At 45.6% G+C, this 16,831-nt stretch overlaps 1 protein-coding gene across 1 annotated transcript in view; it reads right to left on the bottom strand.

The window, feature by feature from the left end:
- The window catches only part of SCD5 (stearoyl-CoA desaturase 5), a 42,701-nt gene extending 33,381 nt beyond the window's left edge, over positions 1-9,320 (bottom strand). The window contains exon 1 of the mRNA XM_081207313.1: positions 8,735-9,320. Coding sequence (XP_081063439.1) covers positions 8,735-8,981 — 247 coding nt within the window. The 5' untranslated portion in view covers positions 8,982-9,320. The remainder of the gene's footprint in view (positions 1-8,734) is intronic.
- Between the last annotated feature and the right edge of the window lie 7,511 nt (positions 9,321-16,831).

The raw sequence follows: 16,831 nt of genomic DNA, 5'->3' as shown, positions 1-16,831 counted from the left end.
AGGTCAGGACATATACATGCTTGGGATGCTTCCCCCTATGGATTTTCTGTGGCGACTTTTTTAATTCTCTGGGGAACTTTTCCAAGAAGCCATATATATCCTTGAGTGGAAGAAACTCCTGCCAAGATTAAAGTGGGGAGAGGAGGATGAATGGCTTGTCCGTCTGACCTGCATTTTGTACCAACTTATGACCTAAACTGGCAGGCTGGGTGATCAGAGATGGGTGGGAATAGGGCATCTTTCCAGACTGGACGTCTTCCCAAAGGACATACTAGAGCCACTGTCTGCAGGAGGGAGAGCACACAGCATAAAATGTCTGAGAAAACTGAAAAACAATAGATCAGAGGTGGGGGATTTCAGGTCCAGGAGACAAATTCGGCCCTCTGCGCCTTTCTATATGGACCTTGGAACCCTCCCCAGGCCACACCTCTTCCTCAGCCACACCCACTCTTCCCAAGCCACACCCTTCATACCATTATTCAGTATTTTCGCCTGGCTGGAATGCTTCCTTGAACTCTGACAACGTCTGTTGGTTGGCCAAAGGCAAGATAGAGAAGGGGTGTGTGAGATAATGTGTAGAAACCGACAATAGAAGAATGGCAGATAAAATTAATGGACTATGCAGAATTGGACAAAATGACAGGAAGGATTTGAAACCTGCGGGACCAGAGATTTACAGAAGATTGGAAGAAGTATATGAACTATTTGAAGAGCAATTGTAACCAACAAATTACGTTAGTAGGACTACAAGAAGTTTTGTAAGGAGAAATATAAGAGAAAGTACAAAGTAGAAAAAGAATAGAGATATTAGTTATGAGACTTATGTAATAGGGGAAGTAAGAAATGTATAGTAAGAGATTAGATTGGAAATTTTTCAGACGAGATTGATGGAAGCCAAAAAATTGCATAAAATGTAAAAGTATGTTTAATTACTGTTGAAAATGATATGTTAAAACACACACACATATATATGAGATAATGTGTAGAAACCGGCATATGGGACAAACGTAAGATCTGCATTCATGCACTGCCAATCATTTTTTAGCTAATGATCAATTATTTTCTAGATAAAACAGCGTCAGAACCTCCCAAGAAAGAATCTTCCCAAAATAAAAAGTGTAGGCGTGGACATAGCAACAAGCGTGCAAGTGGGTGGAGGAGATTAGAAAATATTTTTCCTCCTGGAAGGAAAACGAGTTTCTATTTCAGGGGGAAAGGAGAAGATGTTACGACTTGACCGGGGATAAGGAACTTGTGGTGTTTCAGGTGCTGTTAGACTCCAGTTCCCATCACCCCCAGCCTGCATAGGAGTTTGAATTCAGTCATGTCTGAAGGATCATAAGTTTCCTGTCTCCAGCCTTCAGAAAACAGAGAACCCAGCTCTTCGGTAACGCAGAAGCCCCATGTCCAATTATTTTGCTGTTGCTTAAGAATAATGCAGTACAGTGGTACCTTGGTTCTCAAATGCCTTGGTTCTCAAACAACTTGGAACCCAAACACTGCAAACCCAGAAGTAAGTGTTCCGCCTTGCGAGCTTTTTTTTGAAGCCGAACGTGCTCCATTTTTAGTGTTACGCTGAGGTCTGTCTGTTTTTGCCATTTAATTTGTGTTTTTGTTTTTACTGCTCTTTTTGTTTGGTTTTTGTGACTGTGTGGAACCCAGTTCTGCTATTGATTGATTGATTGTGTGACTGCAGTACATTGTTTATTGCTTTCATTTTATGGAACAATGGTCTTGTTAGAGAGTAAAATTCATGTTCAGTTGCTGTTTTAGGGGTTGTTTTTAAAAATCTGGAACGGATGAATCCATTTTGCATTACTTTCTATGGGAAAGCGTGCCTTGGTTTCGGAACGCTTTGGTTTTGGAACGGATTTCCAGAACGGATTGAGAACGAAGGTGCCACTGTAAAGACTAGATTAGGATAAATGAGCTGCCTGCACCCTGGTGTAGCAAAATGAGACACTTTTCCAGAGGAACAAGTGGATATATTACACAAATAAACTTTTTTATTATCTCATATAAGAAATGAATGAATAAAGTAACCATAAAGTAAGAATCATAAAGTAACCATAAAGTAAGAATCTTGTAAGTATAGCATCCTTGGATGAGGCCACTCAGATTAAAATGCCTCCATTCCAGATGTTTATTTTGCTACCTGCGATCTATTTTGACAAATGCAAATACAGTACACTCGAATGTAGCTCTGCATGATAAATATGCAAATTATTATTTTGCAAATTATGGCATATTACTGCTTTGTCATTTGCTTTACAATGCTTTGACTTCATAAATCCGATGTAACTTTTGTTTGTTTGTTCTATTGTTTATCGTTTTTCCTAAGGGTAACGTAAATTAATTGTGACTTTCCCTTTAGCCCAAGGAAATAATACCAAGCCTTTGCTTTTTAAAAAATTGCAGAAAGAAATGTTCCTTCCTCTATCGTAATCTTTGAACTCCCTTTTGCCTAATGATGAAGCTGTAGGTTCAGGTTTCAAAATGACCAGGAAAAAAACCGAAAATCATTTCTTCCCATAATTAAGAATTAATTTATGGAATATCTAAAGCCTATCAGTTGTTGTTTTATTTGATTGGCCTCCATCCTCTGAATTAATTAAAAATAAATAAATAAATGAAGGGACAAACAAATATACTCATCACTGGAATTATTACAGGTTTGCCATATACATATGGCTATTCAACTGCTTAGATTTGTGGAACAGGCGCTCATTCTGCATTTGTGAGAAATCAGTCTTTGGAACTCCCCGCCTATTGACACACTTTGGAACTCCCTGCCTAGCCGACTGGCATCAGTCTGGAGCATTCACTGGTCTTTATTGTGGCACCTGCTTAAAACATCTTTTGTTTAGGCAAGCCATGGTGATGGCCCCTAAGCTTCGACAACTTCATGGAGGACAACTCTCTCCATGGCTTCTCATCAGCCAAGCAGAACTTCATGTTCAGAGGCAGTAAGATTCTGGACACCCGACTTTAGGCTGCCTCCAAAGAAGAAGTTAGTTGAACTTAGAAAGTCACCTTCCTAGCTTATTTGAAAGTGGCCAGAAGCATCTTCCTAAGGTCAGCTCAAAATGGTGGCAAGGCTGGTGATTTGCCAGAGTCCACTCTCCCTAACAATGTTCCCACTTGGTGCAGTCTTCCTGGTCTAGACAGGGTGCTGTGTCCAAATCTTGGTGCCAACATTGCATCTGGCTGATTAATCTTGGAAATAAAATGGTCTGATTCAGCAAGGCAATTCTTAATGTTCTCCGTTAGCAGAACAAAAGAAGAGGCTTTAGGGAAACTGATTTTCCTTTTTCTCTGCACTTAGTAATGCTTCTGAATACGTCCTCTTTATCAGGGGTGAAATGTCTGTCCAGTTGGATCTTTTAAATTTGCCAAAATGTCTCTGGCTATATTTTCTGGCTGAGACATAGACATAACTCAGCAATATATCACAGCTTCTACAGCATGCAGGGAGGTATATACTGTACCAGCATTCCTGCAGTTTTCATGGGGGAGCAGAAGCCCACAGGGGCAGAAAGGGTGAGGGAGTAGCGACGTTCATTGCTGTGCCACAACATGCCTGCTGGTGTGAATGAAATTTAGCGCAATGTGCCGTTGTTGTATCAGTCAAAAAGCCACAGTTCCATAATGCATCAGGTGCCGCAGTGTGAAAGGAACGTTAGAAAATGGAACAGAAGGGTTGGCATTACCAGGAAAATTAATGCAACATTTGAATGTACCTCTAAGTCAGTAACCCAGGAGCAGCCGTGGTTCAGACCAACCCAAGTTTCTGAGATGTTCTCAAAGCATAACTGTCAACTTACAGATTTGAAAATAAGGGTCCGGCAGCCTCGAAAATAAGGGATCAGCAGCCAAAATAAGGGATCAACAATTACTTTAATAAAATACCTATTTTGTTGCATGCAAATGGCTTTAGATACCTATTAGGTCCATAAATTACCATATAGCATATATTCAACACAAAAAATAGCAACAATTTGTTGTTGACAAAGGACAGCTGGACATAGAAAGGGCACCATTACCTTCAGTAGCTTATTTAAGGGACATCATCAATAAGGGACAGCAGCGGGACATGGCGCTGGGATAAGGGACTGTCCCGCCAAATAAGGGACGCTTGACAGCTATGTCTCAAAGGCGGCTGCTCTATAAAAATGCATTGCAATACAGTGGTACCTTGGGTTACAGATGCTTCAGGTTACAGACGCTTCAGGTTACAGAGTCTCCCAACCCAGAAATAGTACCTCAGGTTAAGAACTTTGCTTCAGGATGAGAACAGAAATCGTGCTCCGGCAGTGCGGCAGCGCTTCATGTTAAGAACAGTTTCAGGTTAAGAATGGACTCCGGAACAAATTAAGTTCTTAATCCGTGGTACCACTGTACTCAAATCTGGAGGTTACCAGAATATGGGTAACTTTGGACAGGCTATCTCTGTCCACGAATGCTGCATGCACATGAATTTATGCTCCACATGGGGTCTACGGCATATTTTATGACCCTGCAAAGTGCTTTTCTCAGTTTTCTCAATTTCACATTCTGAAAATGAAAGCTCAATGAAGATTCCGTGTTACACCCCGCAGTGTCCCCATTTGAAAAGATATGGAGGCGGTACCAGGAACAGGGACTTATCCACAGCTGCCCAAGGACATTAAATAACAAATAACAAAGTGGCAAAGTGGCAATGACTACCTCCCACTTCATTCAGCTGGGGGGGGGCATGTGCAGGGAGGGGAATGCGCGAATAGCTTAATTTAGGGAAGGGTTTTCAAATACATCTCAAGTAGCCACACCCACCTTGTGGACGACGGCAAGTTCTAGAATCGCTCTGGATCGAAAGCAACACGTTGAGGATGAGCGAGAAAGTTTCCCTGTTGAGAAAGACTACTTTGTGCCACAAATGGGGAGGTCTGCACAGAGCTGTGGAGACTGGTGCAGCAGCCTTAACTGCTGAAAAGTGCTTTACGTCACAGAGGCCCTCTTCCTAAGGCCGGCCCTAGTATTAGGCAGAGTGAGACAACTGCCTCAGGTGGCAGATGCTGGAGGGGGCAGCAGTGGTAGCCACTCCCTTTGCCCCCGCTGTTCCCTCAGCTAGAGGACAGCTCTGTCTGCCAAAATTACTTGTCCTGCATTCAGTAAGTGTCAGGAGTCAGGCATAAGTCAGTAATAAATCACCTGGAGTCAGTAATGCTTTATTCAAAGAAACCAAAACAGTGCAGGCCTTCCCCATAGATCTTGCCCCAGTGAGGCAATTGCAAGGATTGAAGGTCCTTCCCACTGCTCTCTAAAGCTCCTCCTCTCCCAGGTCCTTCTCAAGCAATCTCAGGCTCCTTCATCTATTCTCTCATTGCTCCACCCTCTTCATTCCTCTCTGTGTTCTGGGAGACCAGGAGAGAGGGGATCTGGTCGCAGCAGGAGGGGGGGCCTCCCTGGATTCTTCAGCAGCCTGCCTCGTCTCTGTATCCTGGCCCCGCTCCTCTCCTGCATCTGGTTCTGGACTGCTCTCTGCCCTAGCCTCTTCCTGCTCACTAAAGCCTGTTGCCTCTCCAGCTTTCAACACCTCCTCTCCCCAGTCTGCTCCCTCTTCTCCCTCTGACCACTCATTGTCATCCCCACACCAATCCCCTGGCTCTGAGCCTTCTTCCCCTGGGGGTTCCCCAGCTGGTGCCCGCCCCCTACTCCTCTGCTTCCATCCAGTCCATGACGGTAAGCTAGTCTGGTGCCCTTGAATGTTTGGTGCCCTTGAGCTGCAGTCAGATTCAACTGCCAATCTAGTTGGCTTCCATACTTTGGATTGTGGTGGGCATGTTGTCGTTTGCCTCAAGCAGTAAAATATATTGTGCTGGTCCTGCCTTTTGCTTGACAAAACTGGAACTACCTGCCCTCCCTGACTACCAGCTTGGTCCTTTAGGGAGCTGTAGCCCCTCCCTGAAGAAGCTGAACATCACTCTCCTGGTTAGACAAAACACGGACCAAATAATGCATCTGTCTTGTCAGGACTGAAGCTGCTGTTTATCGCCTCTCATCCAATCTATTTCTGATCCCAGACGCTGATTCAATACTCCCACTTCCTCATCTAACTCAGATGAAAAAGAGAGGCAGAGCTGGGTGTTGTCACCATGCCAGTGACACCTTATGCCAGATCCGGAGTTCAAATTCCTATTTAGCTAGAATATTGATGGATGTCCCCTGAGTGAGTGATTCACCAAACAGACTCAGCTTCCTCTATCTGTAAAATGGGGGTACTGAGGCTTTTTGTTGTGCATTCCTCTAGGACTGATTCGGAGGCAATAGCACAATATCTAGTCCACACAAAGGATTTGGTGGAGGTAGTTTTGCAGCAAGCAAAACAGCTGTTTCTCTGCCCCCCCCTTCAAAAAAATACAGTGAGTTTGCAGTGCACTTCACTACTGGAGAGGGGGAATGTGCAACTTTCTGTTCACCAACTAAATCACTTTTAAACTACCAATAGAATAGAATACAAGCAAAAGCAAAATGGCATTGATTTGCAGAGAGAGTATAGCTGTCATACTATCACTCTTTCTTTTTTAAAAAATGCACCGTTCGTGACTCGAGGTAAGCATAGCTTCTCAAGTATTCAATGTGAAGATGAAGCGTCAGTCTTCGCATTTGGAAACATTGGTGTGTAAGAGACTTTTTCTAGGCTTCACCATTTCTGCACGTGATAGCGGAAGGGGGCGGGTGAGGGAGGTCTATTCAGAAGAAACAAAGAGGGCTTGGAAATTAAACTGGGCAGCCTCTGGTGTCGCAGCTCTGGAGCCGCTGTGCTCGAGAAAAGCTCCCAGGTGAATGTTGCACGATCAAGCAATACAGCTGAGAATGGGAGGAGAGGGGAAAAGACAAGTCAGATGAGGTTCACAATGTCATTGCGCCAGAGGGCATTACAAGGGGAACTGTTTGCAGGCAATGACATTGGGCTGCGCTTAGTTTTCCAGCAGCAAAGCCAGGGGTTGAAAAGCTACTGGGAAAAGGTCCTCACTCACCTGGAAGTTCTGTCTCCTTCATTTTTCTCCATAAAAACCAGCATTGCCATTAAGTTTTCACCTGGACCCTCTTAACTAAAACTAAACCTGAAGCATGCACTTGAATTTTCTTTCCTTCATCCTTCTCCAATGTTTTGAACTACAGCCCTGGTCAGTGGCTGTTTTATTACCTCCACCTCTCTCCCTTCTGATGCTTTCCCTATTGCAGAAGTATTGAATGTAATCTCCTCGGGGCAGGAACTGATTTGTGCTTATATCCGTCTGCAAAGCACCGTCTGAATAAGAAATAATAATAATAATCTTAGATGCACGAGAACTGGTTGCAGGCATCCATTTGCAAGGGGAAAGCACACTGCTCATGCACAGAGAAACTATTTTCTTCCTGCAGCTTGCTTGGTGTAAGGGGGCGGGAGAGTCCGCTCTAAGGATGAGAGTGCTGTTGGTGAACATGGCTTCTGCGGTTAGCGCTGGCTGAAACCGAACCCTCACTTCCATCTCTAGCAGAAGCAGGCAAACCGTATCTCTGTGCAAGATACATTAGAAGCAAGGCGATGCGAACACACCAGGCAGAGGGTGATTCACAAGGCAGAGTGGGAGAATAATCCTTTGTCGCTGCAGGGAATGCATCTATTTGGGACCACTGTGGCCTGATCCTGTGTGATGCTAAGCCCTAACAATTCTCAATTGTTGCACTGGCCCAGGACCTTGGTTAGACAGCACTTCTCTCTTTCTTCAGCCCTGCTCGTGATTTTTGGGGTTTTTTTCATGTGGAGGATAACAAAAGTCACCCTGTAAAGTAAGCTAGATCTAGGCTGGCAGGTCAAAAATACGGGACAACTTAAACATGCTGGTCCTAAATGCAAATTACTTTAAAATCCCTTGAACCCATAGCACCAGCACACCACGCACCACTCCTTGCACTATGAAGAAGTCTTTACATTTTGAACCTTGCATCCAGAACAGTAGAAGGATGTTTTGCAGTGGGCCTCCAGTTTCTGGCATGGTGATTTTAATGCTGTTTTTCTGTTGAGAATCCTCTGCAAACACACTGAGTTCCCTCCCTCTGAAACACACGCAGAAACCCCCTCCCCACTCACATGCTTGTAAGAGAAGCTATATACATATAAGTTACCATTGCTTTACCCCAGGGCTACTCAGCTGCTACTACAGCCTGTATCTCGTCCAGCACAGACCGTGCAATCTCTAAGTGGGCGTTCACAAGAGCAGCTATTGCACAGGGCATACCTATGAGCCGTTCTTTTGTCTAAACAAGCAAGGTGCTTAATGGATGGGCTGCCTTCCATTTCTGCGCTCCTACCCACCTAGCAGCAAAATCGGGGAGCGCATTTGACATTCGGAAATGTTCAAAGGACAAAGCAGAGGGTGGCGACTGGATGCATCGACAGAGTGTGATCTTGCAAAAGGAAACAACAACCCAACGCTTAGGATGGTGTAGCAGACGCAGAACTTTCAAAACCACCGAAGTGGGCGAGAAATATATCATTTTTAAAAGAGAAAAGCACCCACACCCACACAACTGGTCCTCTGGGGGTGGGGAACCCAGACGGGGGGGGGGGGGGAGGAGGCCTGCATTATAAATTAATCCCCTGGGGAACAGGCAGACAAAACAACAACATCTCTTGTATAAAGGGAAAAACACTGAAATCTCCGGCGATGGGGAATGGGGGGTGGCAGTGAGAAGGGGAGCCACTTACCCCACATCAGGGTGAAGAGATGCGCTCTGGGGATGAGGACCAGGGAATACGCCGCCCCGACGTGCAACAGAGCCATGAGGATGACATTCCTCCAGACGATCTCTTGCCTCTGCCCAACTTTCCCGGGGCTCCTCTCGGGCGCAGGGTCCGCGGAGCTGCCATCTCGCCCCTCGCCGGAGGAGGAGGAAGAAGAGAGGGGCATCTTGGCTTCTTCCTCGACGGCGCCGCCGGCTCCGGGCTTGGACATGGCCGAAGGGCAGACGGGGAGAGATGCCCTCTCTCCCTCTTTCTTTTTACTTTGGCTCTTGTTTCACTGCCCACTCCTCCCCTTTTTTCCTTCTCTCTTTTAGGGTCAGGTTTCTCCCTCCCTTTACTTCTGAGTTTGCTTTTTAAAAATAAATAAAAACCCCTTTCCTTTTTAAAGATTCCCCTTCTTCCTTCCCAGCACTTTGCTCTGGGGCTACGGTCTACCGGCGGGAGCCTGATCGCTGGGCAGCGGCGGCAGCATCTGTTGCTGGCATCTCGTCCATGCCGCTGCTGCTGCTGCTCCGGAGCCAAATTCCGCACAGCAACAGAGAATGAAAAAAAGAGGGAGGGAGGGAGAAAGAGAAGGAGAGGAAAAGACCTGCATAGCTACAGCCAATCAGAATCAGATGCGGCGCTCTTAAAGGGGATGGGGGGGTGGGAGTTAGAGATGCACAACATCCCTGTCTACTATTGCCACACATTGGCCAGACTGAACAGAGAGATATAGTCTCCGTCCAACAAAGAAAGGTGCGTTTGATATATAGCACGTTCAAAGGCAACCTATTGCAGAAAAGGCCCCCACACACCCAGGTCTTTGTGTGGTAGCTGTGGGACCTCTCTCTGTGTGTGTTTTAAATTGCTGAATGGGTATCTAAAATCCTTCAGCACATGCAGCCGACAACAAAAGGACTTCTCCCTTAAGGCCTTGGGTTCAAAGAGATGTTGACCCCAGTTTAGTCACTGTTTTAAATGGTGCATTTTAGCCTTGCTGCTTTTAGCTGACCAGGGCCATTGTTAGGGGTAGAGTCAGGGCGGTGAAACCCAGGATCTTTTGTGCGAAGCTCCAGATTTCCTTCCTCTCCTTTGGAAAAAAACCAAAACAAAACAAAACCCCATACCAAAAAAACCACACACACCACAACTTGCTTACAGGGTTCCTGGGACCCCAATCACCCGCCAGCTTAAATTTGCTCAGAGGCCTACATTTGCATCTCTAAGAGTGGTATATGTTTCTAAGTATACATTAGCATATGACAGGAACATTTTCAGCCAATGAGTGCCGAAGACCTGAGTCTTTTAAGAACACACAGCTACACCCTCTCTATAGCCACCCTTCAATAATTATTCCCTGGGCGGCTTACAAGCAAAACCGTGCTTAAACAAATATAATATATCAAGACTGAAACCAGCAGCAAGGAATAGGAGACAGCAAAAATAAAATAAAAAATAAGATCATTACAACAGAGACAGCATGAAACAGTCTGGGTTTAAAACACAGTTTAAAAAGCCTGAGGGTGGGGAAGGTATTTAGCATCAATTGACAAGCGCCCCAATTTAATATTGAAAATAAGGGGGGCAGGCGGGCAGACGGACACACACACATGCAAACACACAAACACACACAGCTATATAGGAATGGTGCCAGTGTTGGGAGCCAAACAGCTATATCAACCACAATTTTTTTGTTTTTTGTTTTGCTTCAGTCAGTGTCAAATACATGCCATATGCTTGGGATGTATAAAGCATATGCAGCAGGAATGTGCAGATTATGAAGAACTGATGCAGTTGGTTGTGACAAGAGATGAAGTTCTAGGCCCGATTGACAAAATAAAAACTGACAAATCTACAATTCTGCGGCTCTGTGAAATCATACACCCAAGAGTTCTCAAAAGAGCTCAAATGTGAAATTGCTGATCTTTTCACACAAAAATATGTAACTTGTCCCTCAGATCAGCCTCTGTACGTGAAGACCAGAAGGCCGCCATTGGAAAATAATTTTTACAAAAGGGTTCTCAAGGGGATCCTGGAAATTACAGGCTGGTTAGCCTACCGTCTGCCTGGGGAAACTGGTGGAAAGCTAAAGATAAAATAGAATGCAGGAGAACAAGTCTTGCTGCAGCAACTGGAAAAATGCAACGTCTATTTTAGGTTGCAGTTGGTGAATGAAATTTCCTCTCTAAACTTTCTCTGAAGGTGCTGTTATGTTTGGCGAAAGGCGCATAGGCAACATCTATCTAATTGCTAGGCTAGATGAAGCTGTACTTCTGATGACCTGCAGAATACAGTGGTACCTCGGGTTACAGACGCTTCAGGTTACAGACTCCGCTAACCCAGAAATAGTACCTTGGGTTAAGAACTTTGCTTCAGGATGGGAACAGAAATTGTGTGGCGGTGGCAGCGGGAGGCCCCATTAGCTAAAGTGGTACCTCAGGTTAAGAACAGTTTCTAGTTAATAACAGACATCCAGAACAAATTAAGTTCTTAACCAGAGGTACCACTGTACCGTGGTTTGGTGTGTTCATCAGTGCTAACTGTGGTGGTCCACTTATGCGTCACCCAAAAATGAACAGAGACATGGATTTGCTTCTGACCATGACTATCAGCTGCTTTCAGTCTTGCTTAGCAAGTTAACTTGCTTTCTCAGTGCTCCACAGCATCCTTCTGCCTCACCGCCATGTGGAAGGAAGCCAACACCAGTGTGGAAGGACCCAGTTGTTGGCCACTCTCTGTTCTCCTTGGAAAGGAAGAAGTTTTTAGCCTTGGCTTACCCCGTTGGCACATCTTCCTATATCCACTCAGGTGCCATGTGCTTTCTAAAATTAGTTTTTATTAAAGTTTTTTGTGTTACAAAACAAACAGAGAAACAGGGAAAGGTGGATCTATTGCCTTCACTTACAAACACTAAATGTTCATTTACATTCATTGGGAGGCGCTTCCATCAGTAACATCTTAGGTTGGAGGAAAATAGGGGGAGAGAGCTGGGGGTACTGTTTTTTGTTCTATTGCCTATTGTTAGTGTAGGGGTTTGTGTCAACACCACGTGGTTAGGCCCTTTGTTTAGGTATGTATTTATTTTTATTGATAACGTGAGCGATTATCTTGGCTGGTTGCATTCAGTTGATTTCAGTTTGGCTTGTTTGTGTGTGGAGTGGGGGGGGGGTAGGTTGTTGGATCATATTGATTGCCATGTGCTTTGACATCATGGGCCGTCGACTCCAAAGCCAATGGCAGCAGCTGGAGGGGCATCATCACACCACCTCCTTTGACCTCACAATGGTGGGCGGAGCTCTGCAGTGATTGGTTCCGTTGCTTGTATATTATGAGGAATATGTATAGCCCACCCCTTATCTGTAGTGATACCAGGGAAAGGCAGGGACTGTGTAGCCTGGTGGGACACCAGGGTTCAAATTTGTGGGAATGTTCAGGGATGCAGGAGAGGATATATTGTTGATTATAGCCTTTCCAACTTGTGTTAACAAGTTCACAATTTTAGCAGAGTAACACCCCCCTTTTTAAACTCACAGCGGATGCGTTTGCTCAGGCTCACTAAAGCCTCTATAATAACTGTCCTGGTATTTTCCCCTTATTCTCTCATAAAAGATAAGACACGACACAGTCTTCTATAAAAGTATAAAAAGAGTTTACTCACATTCTGTTCACAATCGGAATCCAGAAGGCAGACTTAGCTTAGAAAAGTAACATACACCTGGAAACTATCTCATAAGGAGACAGTCCCTTTGTCCTCTCTTGGCTGGAAGCATCTTTGGCTAAGCAGATGTTGCTTCTTCGATGCATGTAGTCAGAGAGAGAGAGATGGCTGTCCTGCCCTGTGCTTTTGTCGTTACCTGCACAGGTGAGGCCACGCCCACCTCTAGTCACATGCAGAGGAAGTCTGTCCCAGCTCAGAAGGAAACAGGAAGTTTACCTGCTGGCTGGACAAACATTCCTCCCCATGCGCAAACATGTTCACTCTAGGAATGTTGTACTTGACTGCTCTTGTGTTTCACATCCCACAAAATTCCCATTCAGTCATGAACCATGCTGGCTGAGGATAAAATGGGGAGAGGAAGAACTAGGTGCACTGCCTTCGTGTCCTTGGAGGAAAGCGGGGATATTAATGTAATGATAAAATAAATTAACACATAAATAAAATGTGGTTCGTCTGGAAAGCTCCAGTTCCTCTCAAGCCAGTTCCTCTTGCAGCCAAAATTCTAATATTATTGGGACAATAATGAATCAGCTTCACTCAGAAGCGCAGATAACATTTATGCCGCTCCTCCCCTTCACGCCCGCCCCTTCTATAAAACGATGTTATCCACCACTGTTTGACGGCCTGGCCTCATTTATTTTATCCCCTCTATCACATTACAGAGCTGTCCTGGAAGAAAAATGACAGCACCTCTCCCGCTCTGTATCCCAGCTGCGGGATTTGTTAATACACAGTTCATGAGTATCAGATCAGAAGGATGACCCAGATTCGCAGAGGAGAGAAAATAGTTCACTGGAACTAGAGGACAGCTTCATCTGGGGCTAGTAAGAAGCAAGATGGAGAAGGCAGTTTTAACGGAATTGGCTTCCTTTCGTGCCTTATTTTTGGCGACAGCTTTAAGGTAACGCTGATTCCGTGGTCCACGTGTTGAAAAATGACTAGGGAGCCTGGGTTTCAAATCCCCACTCAGAAAGTTTCCTGGGGGTGGTAAGGAAACCTGTGGCCTTCTGAGATGAAGATGTACTCCAACTCCTACCAACCCCATCCAGCATTGCCAATGGACACAGATGATGGGAGTTGTAGTCCAGCAACATCTAATGGGCAACAGGTTTCTGGCTTTTAATTTACTGGGTGACCCTGGGCTTGTTCTTAACTCTCAGCCCACCTCACTTCCCCAGGAGTTTTGAGGATAAAACAAAACTGGAGGTGGATGAGGACATGTGAGACTCATATATGCTCACTTGAGCTCCTTGAAGGGGGGGTGGGGAGACGATCAACGTAATGATCAATACTAATATTCCTGGTATTTGGAAATTAGGTGCAACAGCTGTACTGTAGGTGGTTGCTTTTATTTTGCAATTTTATAGCTGGCTACTGAAGTGCGGGTGGCGCTGTGGGTTAAACCACAGAGCCTAGGACTTGCCAATCAGAAGGTCGGCAGTTCGAATCCCTGCGACGGGGTGAGCTCCCGTTGCTCGGTCCCTGCTCCTGCCAACCTAGCAGTTCAAAAGCACGTCAAAGTGCAAGTAGATAAATAGGTACTGCTCTGGCAGGAAGGTAAATGGCGTTTCCGTGCGCTGCTCTGATTCGCCAGAAGCGGCTTAGTCATGCTGGCCACATGACCTGGAAGCTGTATGCCGGCTCCCTCGGCCAATAAAGTGAGATGAGCGCCACAACCCCAGAGTCGGTCACGACTGGACCTGATGGTCAGGGGTCCCTTTACCTATACTGAAGTGCTGTAGACATGTTGTCCTCCTCTGACAGGGCATAATAATACTCTGCAGCAACAGTCAAACCATGACTGTAAAATGCTATGATACCACTGTAAATAGTTAAGACTTTCCACAAAGAATTTTGGGAGCTGTAGTTTATTCAGGGTGCTGAGGGGTGCCCTGTTACCCCCTCAGTGATACCATTTCCAGAGTCCCCTGTGAAGAGGAATCGGTCGTAAAACCACTCTTGGAATTGAAGCTCTTGGAGGGGGAATAGGGTTCTTCAAACAACTCTCAGCACCTAACAAACCACAGCTCCCAGAATTATTTGGCAGAACTCATGCAAGTTGCATCACAGTGCTTTAAATATATAGTTTAGATGTGGCTGGCAACTGAAGCGAAGGTGCTATTGCCCCAGTATTCTCCAGATGTTTTTGAACTTCCATCAGCCCCAATCCGGCACAGCCAACTGTCAGCCAGGAAGGGAGTAGTACTCCAAAACATCTGGATGGCACTGGATTGGGAAATCCAGTATTAACCTATTAAAACTTGGGAGCTTCAATAGCCTTTATTTTTATTATGGATTAAGTAGCAAGAAGACAGGCCAAGATTGGTGGTGGACAAGAGCTTGTCTGAGGGGGTGGGGGACCTTTTTCAACTAAGGGCCACATTTACTTTTGAGCAACATTCCCAGGGCCACATGTGTGTGGTGGGAGGGACCAGTGGCAAAAGTGGGTGGAGCAATGCATGCAAATTTTGCCTCTGTTTGGTAGGCTAGTTTTGACATGCACTCCACAAAACCTCCCTTTATACTTCACCTGGGCAAGTAAGAAGCATTAGAAGAGTTAAAGGACACATTCTAGCTGGGGGGAAAAACCCTCAAGGGCATGGATAGCTCAATTGTTTAGTGTGGTGTTGATAACGCCACTGTTGCAGGTTCGATCCCCATATGGGACATCTGTGGTCTAAGCCACTGAGCCTCTTGAGCTTACTGATCAGAAGGTCAGCAATTCGAATCTCCACGACAGGGTGAGCTCCTGTTGCTTGGTCCCAGCTCCTGCCAACCTAGCAGTTCGAAAGCACACTGGAGCAAGTAGATAAATAGGTACCTCTGCGGTGGGAAGGTAAACGGTGTTTCTACGCGCTCTGGTTTCTGTCACGCTGTTCCGTTGCACCAGAAGCGGTTTAGTCATGTTGGCCACATGACCTGGAAAGCTGTCTGTGGACAAACGCCGGCTCCCTCAGCCTAAAAGCGAGATGAGCGCCGCAACCCCATAGTCGCCTTTGCCTGGATTTGACCGTCCAGGGGTCCTTTACCTTTACCTTATATTCCTGCATTGCAGGGGGTTGGACAAAGCCCCTTCCAACTCTACAATTCTATGGGTGGGTGTGTCCCAAGGGTCAGACAGGTAGGTTTGGAGAGCTGAATTTGGCCACCAGAGTTGAGGATTCCCATCCCTGGCCTCCCCTCTTTAAGAGATGTAGCTCTGCAGTTGCGATTTCAGCCTAGAGAAAACTCTCCTGACGTAGAATGGCTTGGGAATGTGAAAACTACGATTCCCCACCCTCTGTCTTTGTAGAGTGTAGCATGTGGTGCCCCATTTATTGCCCAGCTTAATGTATAGTGTTGGGCGGCAAGCCAGGAACAGGGAGGCCTTTTAATGAAACGTACCATGGGGGAGGAGGGGAAAAGAACATTGTATGAATGAGCTAATTATGAGGTAGGTCTCTGGAGGCAACTGCACGAGCAAAGAGAACACACAGTTAAAAAAAATAAATCAAAATATTTTTAGGCTTGTCAAAGACCCTTCCAGAATATTCTGCCAGGGGAAAACAAGAGGGAAGAGAAACACCTGCCATTTAAAAAATGCAGAGAAGCCTGTCAATGAATGGGCAACACCCAGGGTGGGAGGAGAAACAGGAGGCTATGGTAGGAGCTGACCAGGCAAATACATGGGTTACTGGAGTGGCACCCAATCTCCCCCTCACCCAGGTGAAATTAGGTTTGAAAGAAGCCTTGTATTGTAGCCAACAGAATAGCACTGCGTACAGATTTAAATCATGGGTAGGCAAACTAAGGCCCGGGGGCTGGATCCGGCCCAATCACCTTCTAAATCCGGCCAGTGGATGGTCTGAGAATCAGTGTGTTTTTACATGAGTAGAATGTGTCCTTTTATTTAAAATGCATCTCTGGGTTATTTGTGGGGCACAGGAATTCGTTAATTTCTTTCCCCTTCAAAATATAGTCCGACCCCCACAAGGTCTGAGGGACAGTGGACCGGCCCCCTGCTGAAAAAGTTTGCTGACCCCTTATTTAAATCATATCCCCTCTCCACTCCTCCCCTCCCCCCAAGAATTATTGGGACCTGTGGCTTGTTAATGTTGCCGGAATTGTAGCTCAGTGCGGGGTAATCTACAAGTCCTGTACAGAAAACCAGGATTTCCTCAGATTTATGTGCTGATAAAAGCTTTATTCGAGAAGTATCAACATGAAACAGGAATCTCCCGCTAGAGAGTTAAGAGGTGCAGTGGATTGCTCTCCACATTAATGCACAAGAGGCTTTGGTCAGCACAAAGCATTCCTGGGGGCTTTGCGCTTGCTAGTAATTGGTCTTTTGAGTTTTTGGCAAGCTCACATATGGAATTTTA

This window comes from Podarcis bocagei, assembly GCF_964188305.1.
Source record: "Podarcis bocagei genome assembly, chromosome: 9".
NCBI classification, from domain to species: Eukaryota; Metazoa; Chordata; class Lepidosauria; order Squamata; family Lacertidae; genus Podarcis; species Podarcis bocagei.
The sequence above is the reverse complement of the archived record's forward strand: the minus strand, read 5'-3'. Positions and strand labels throughout refer to the sequence as shown.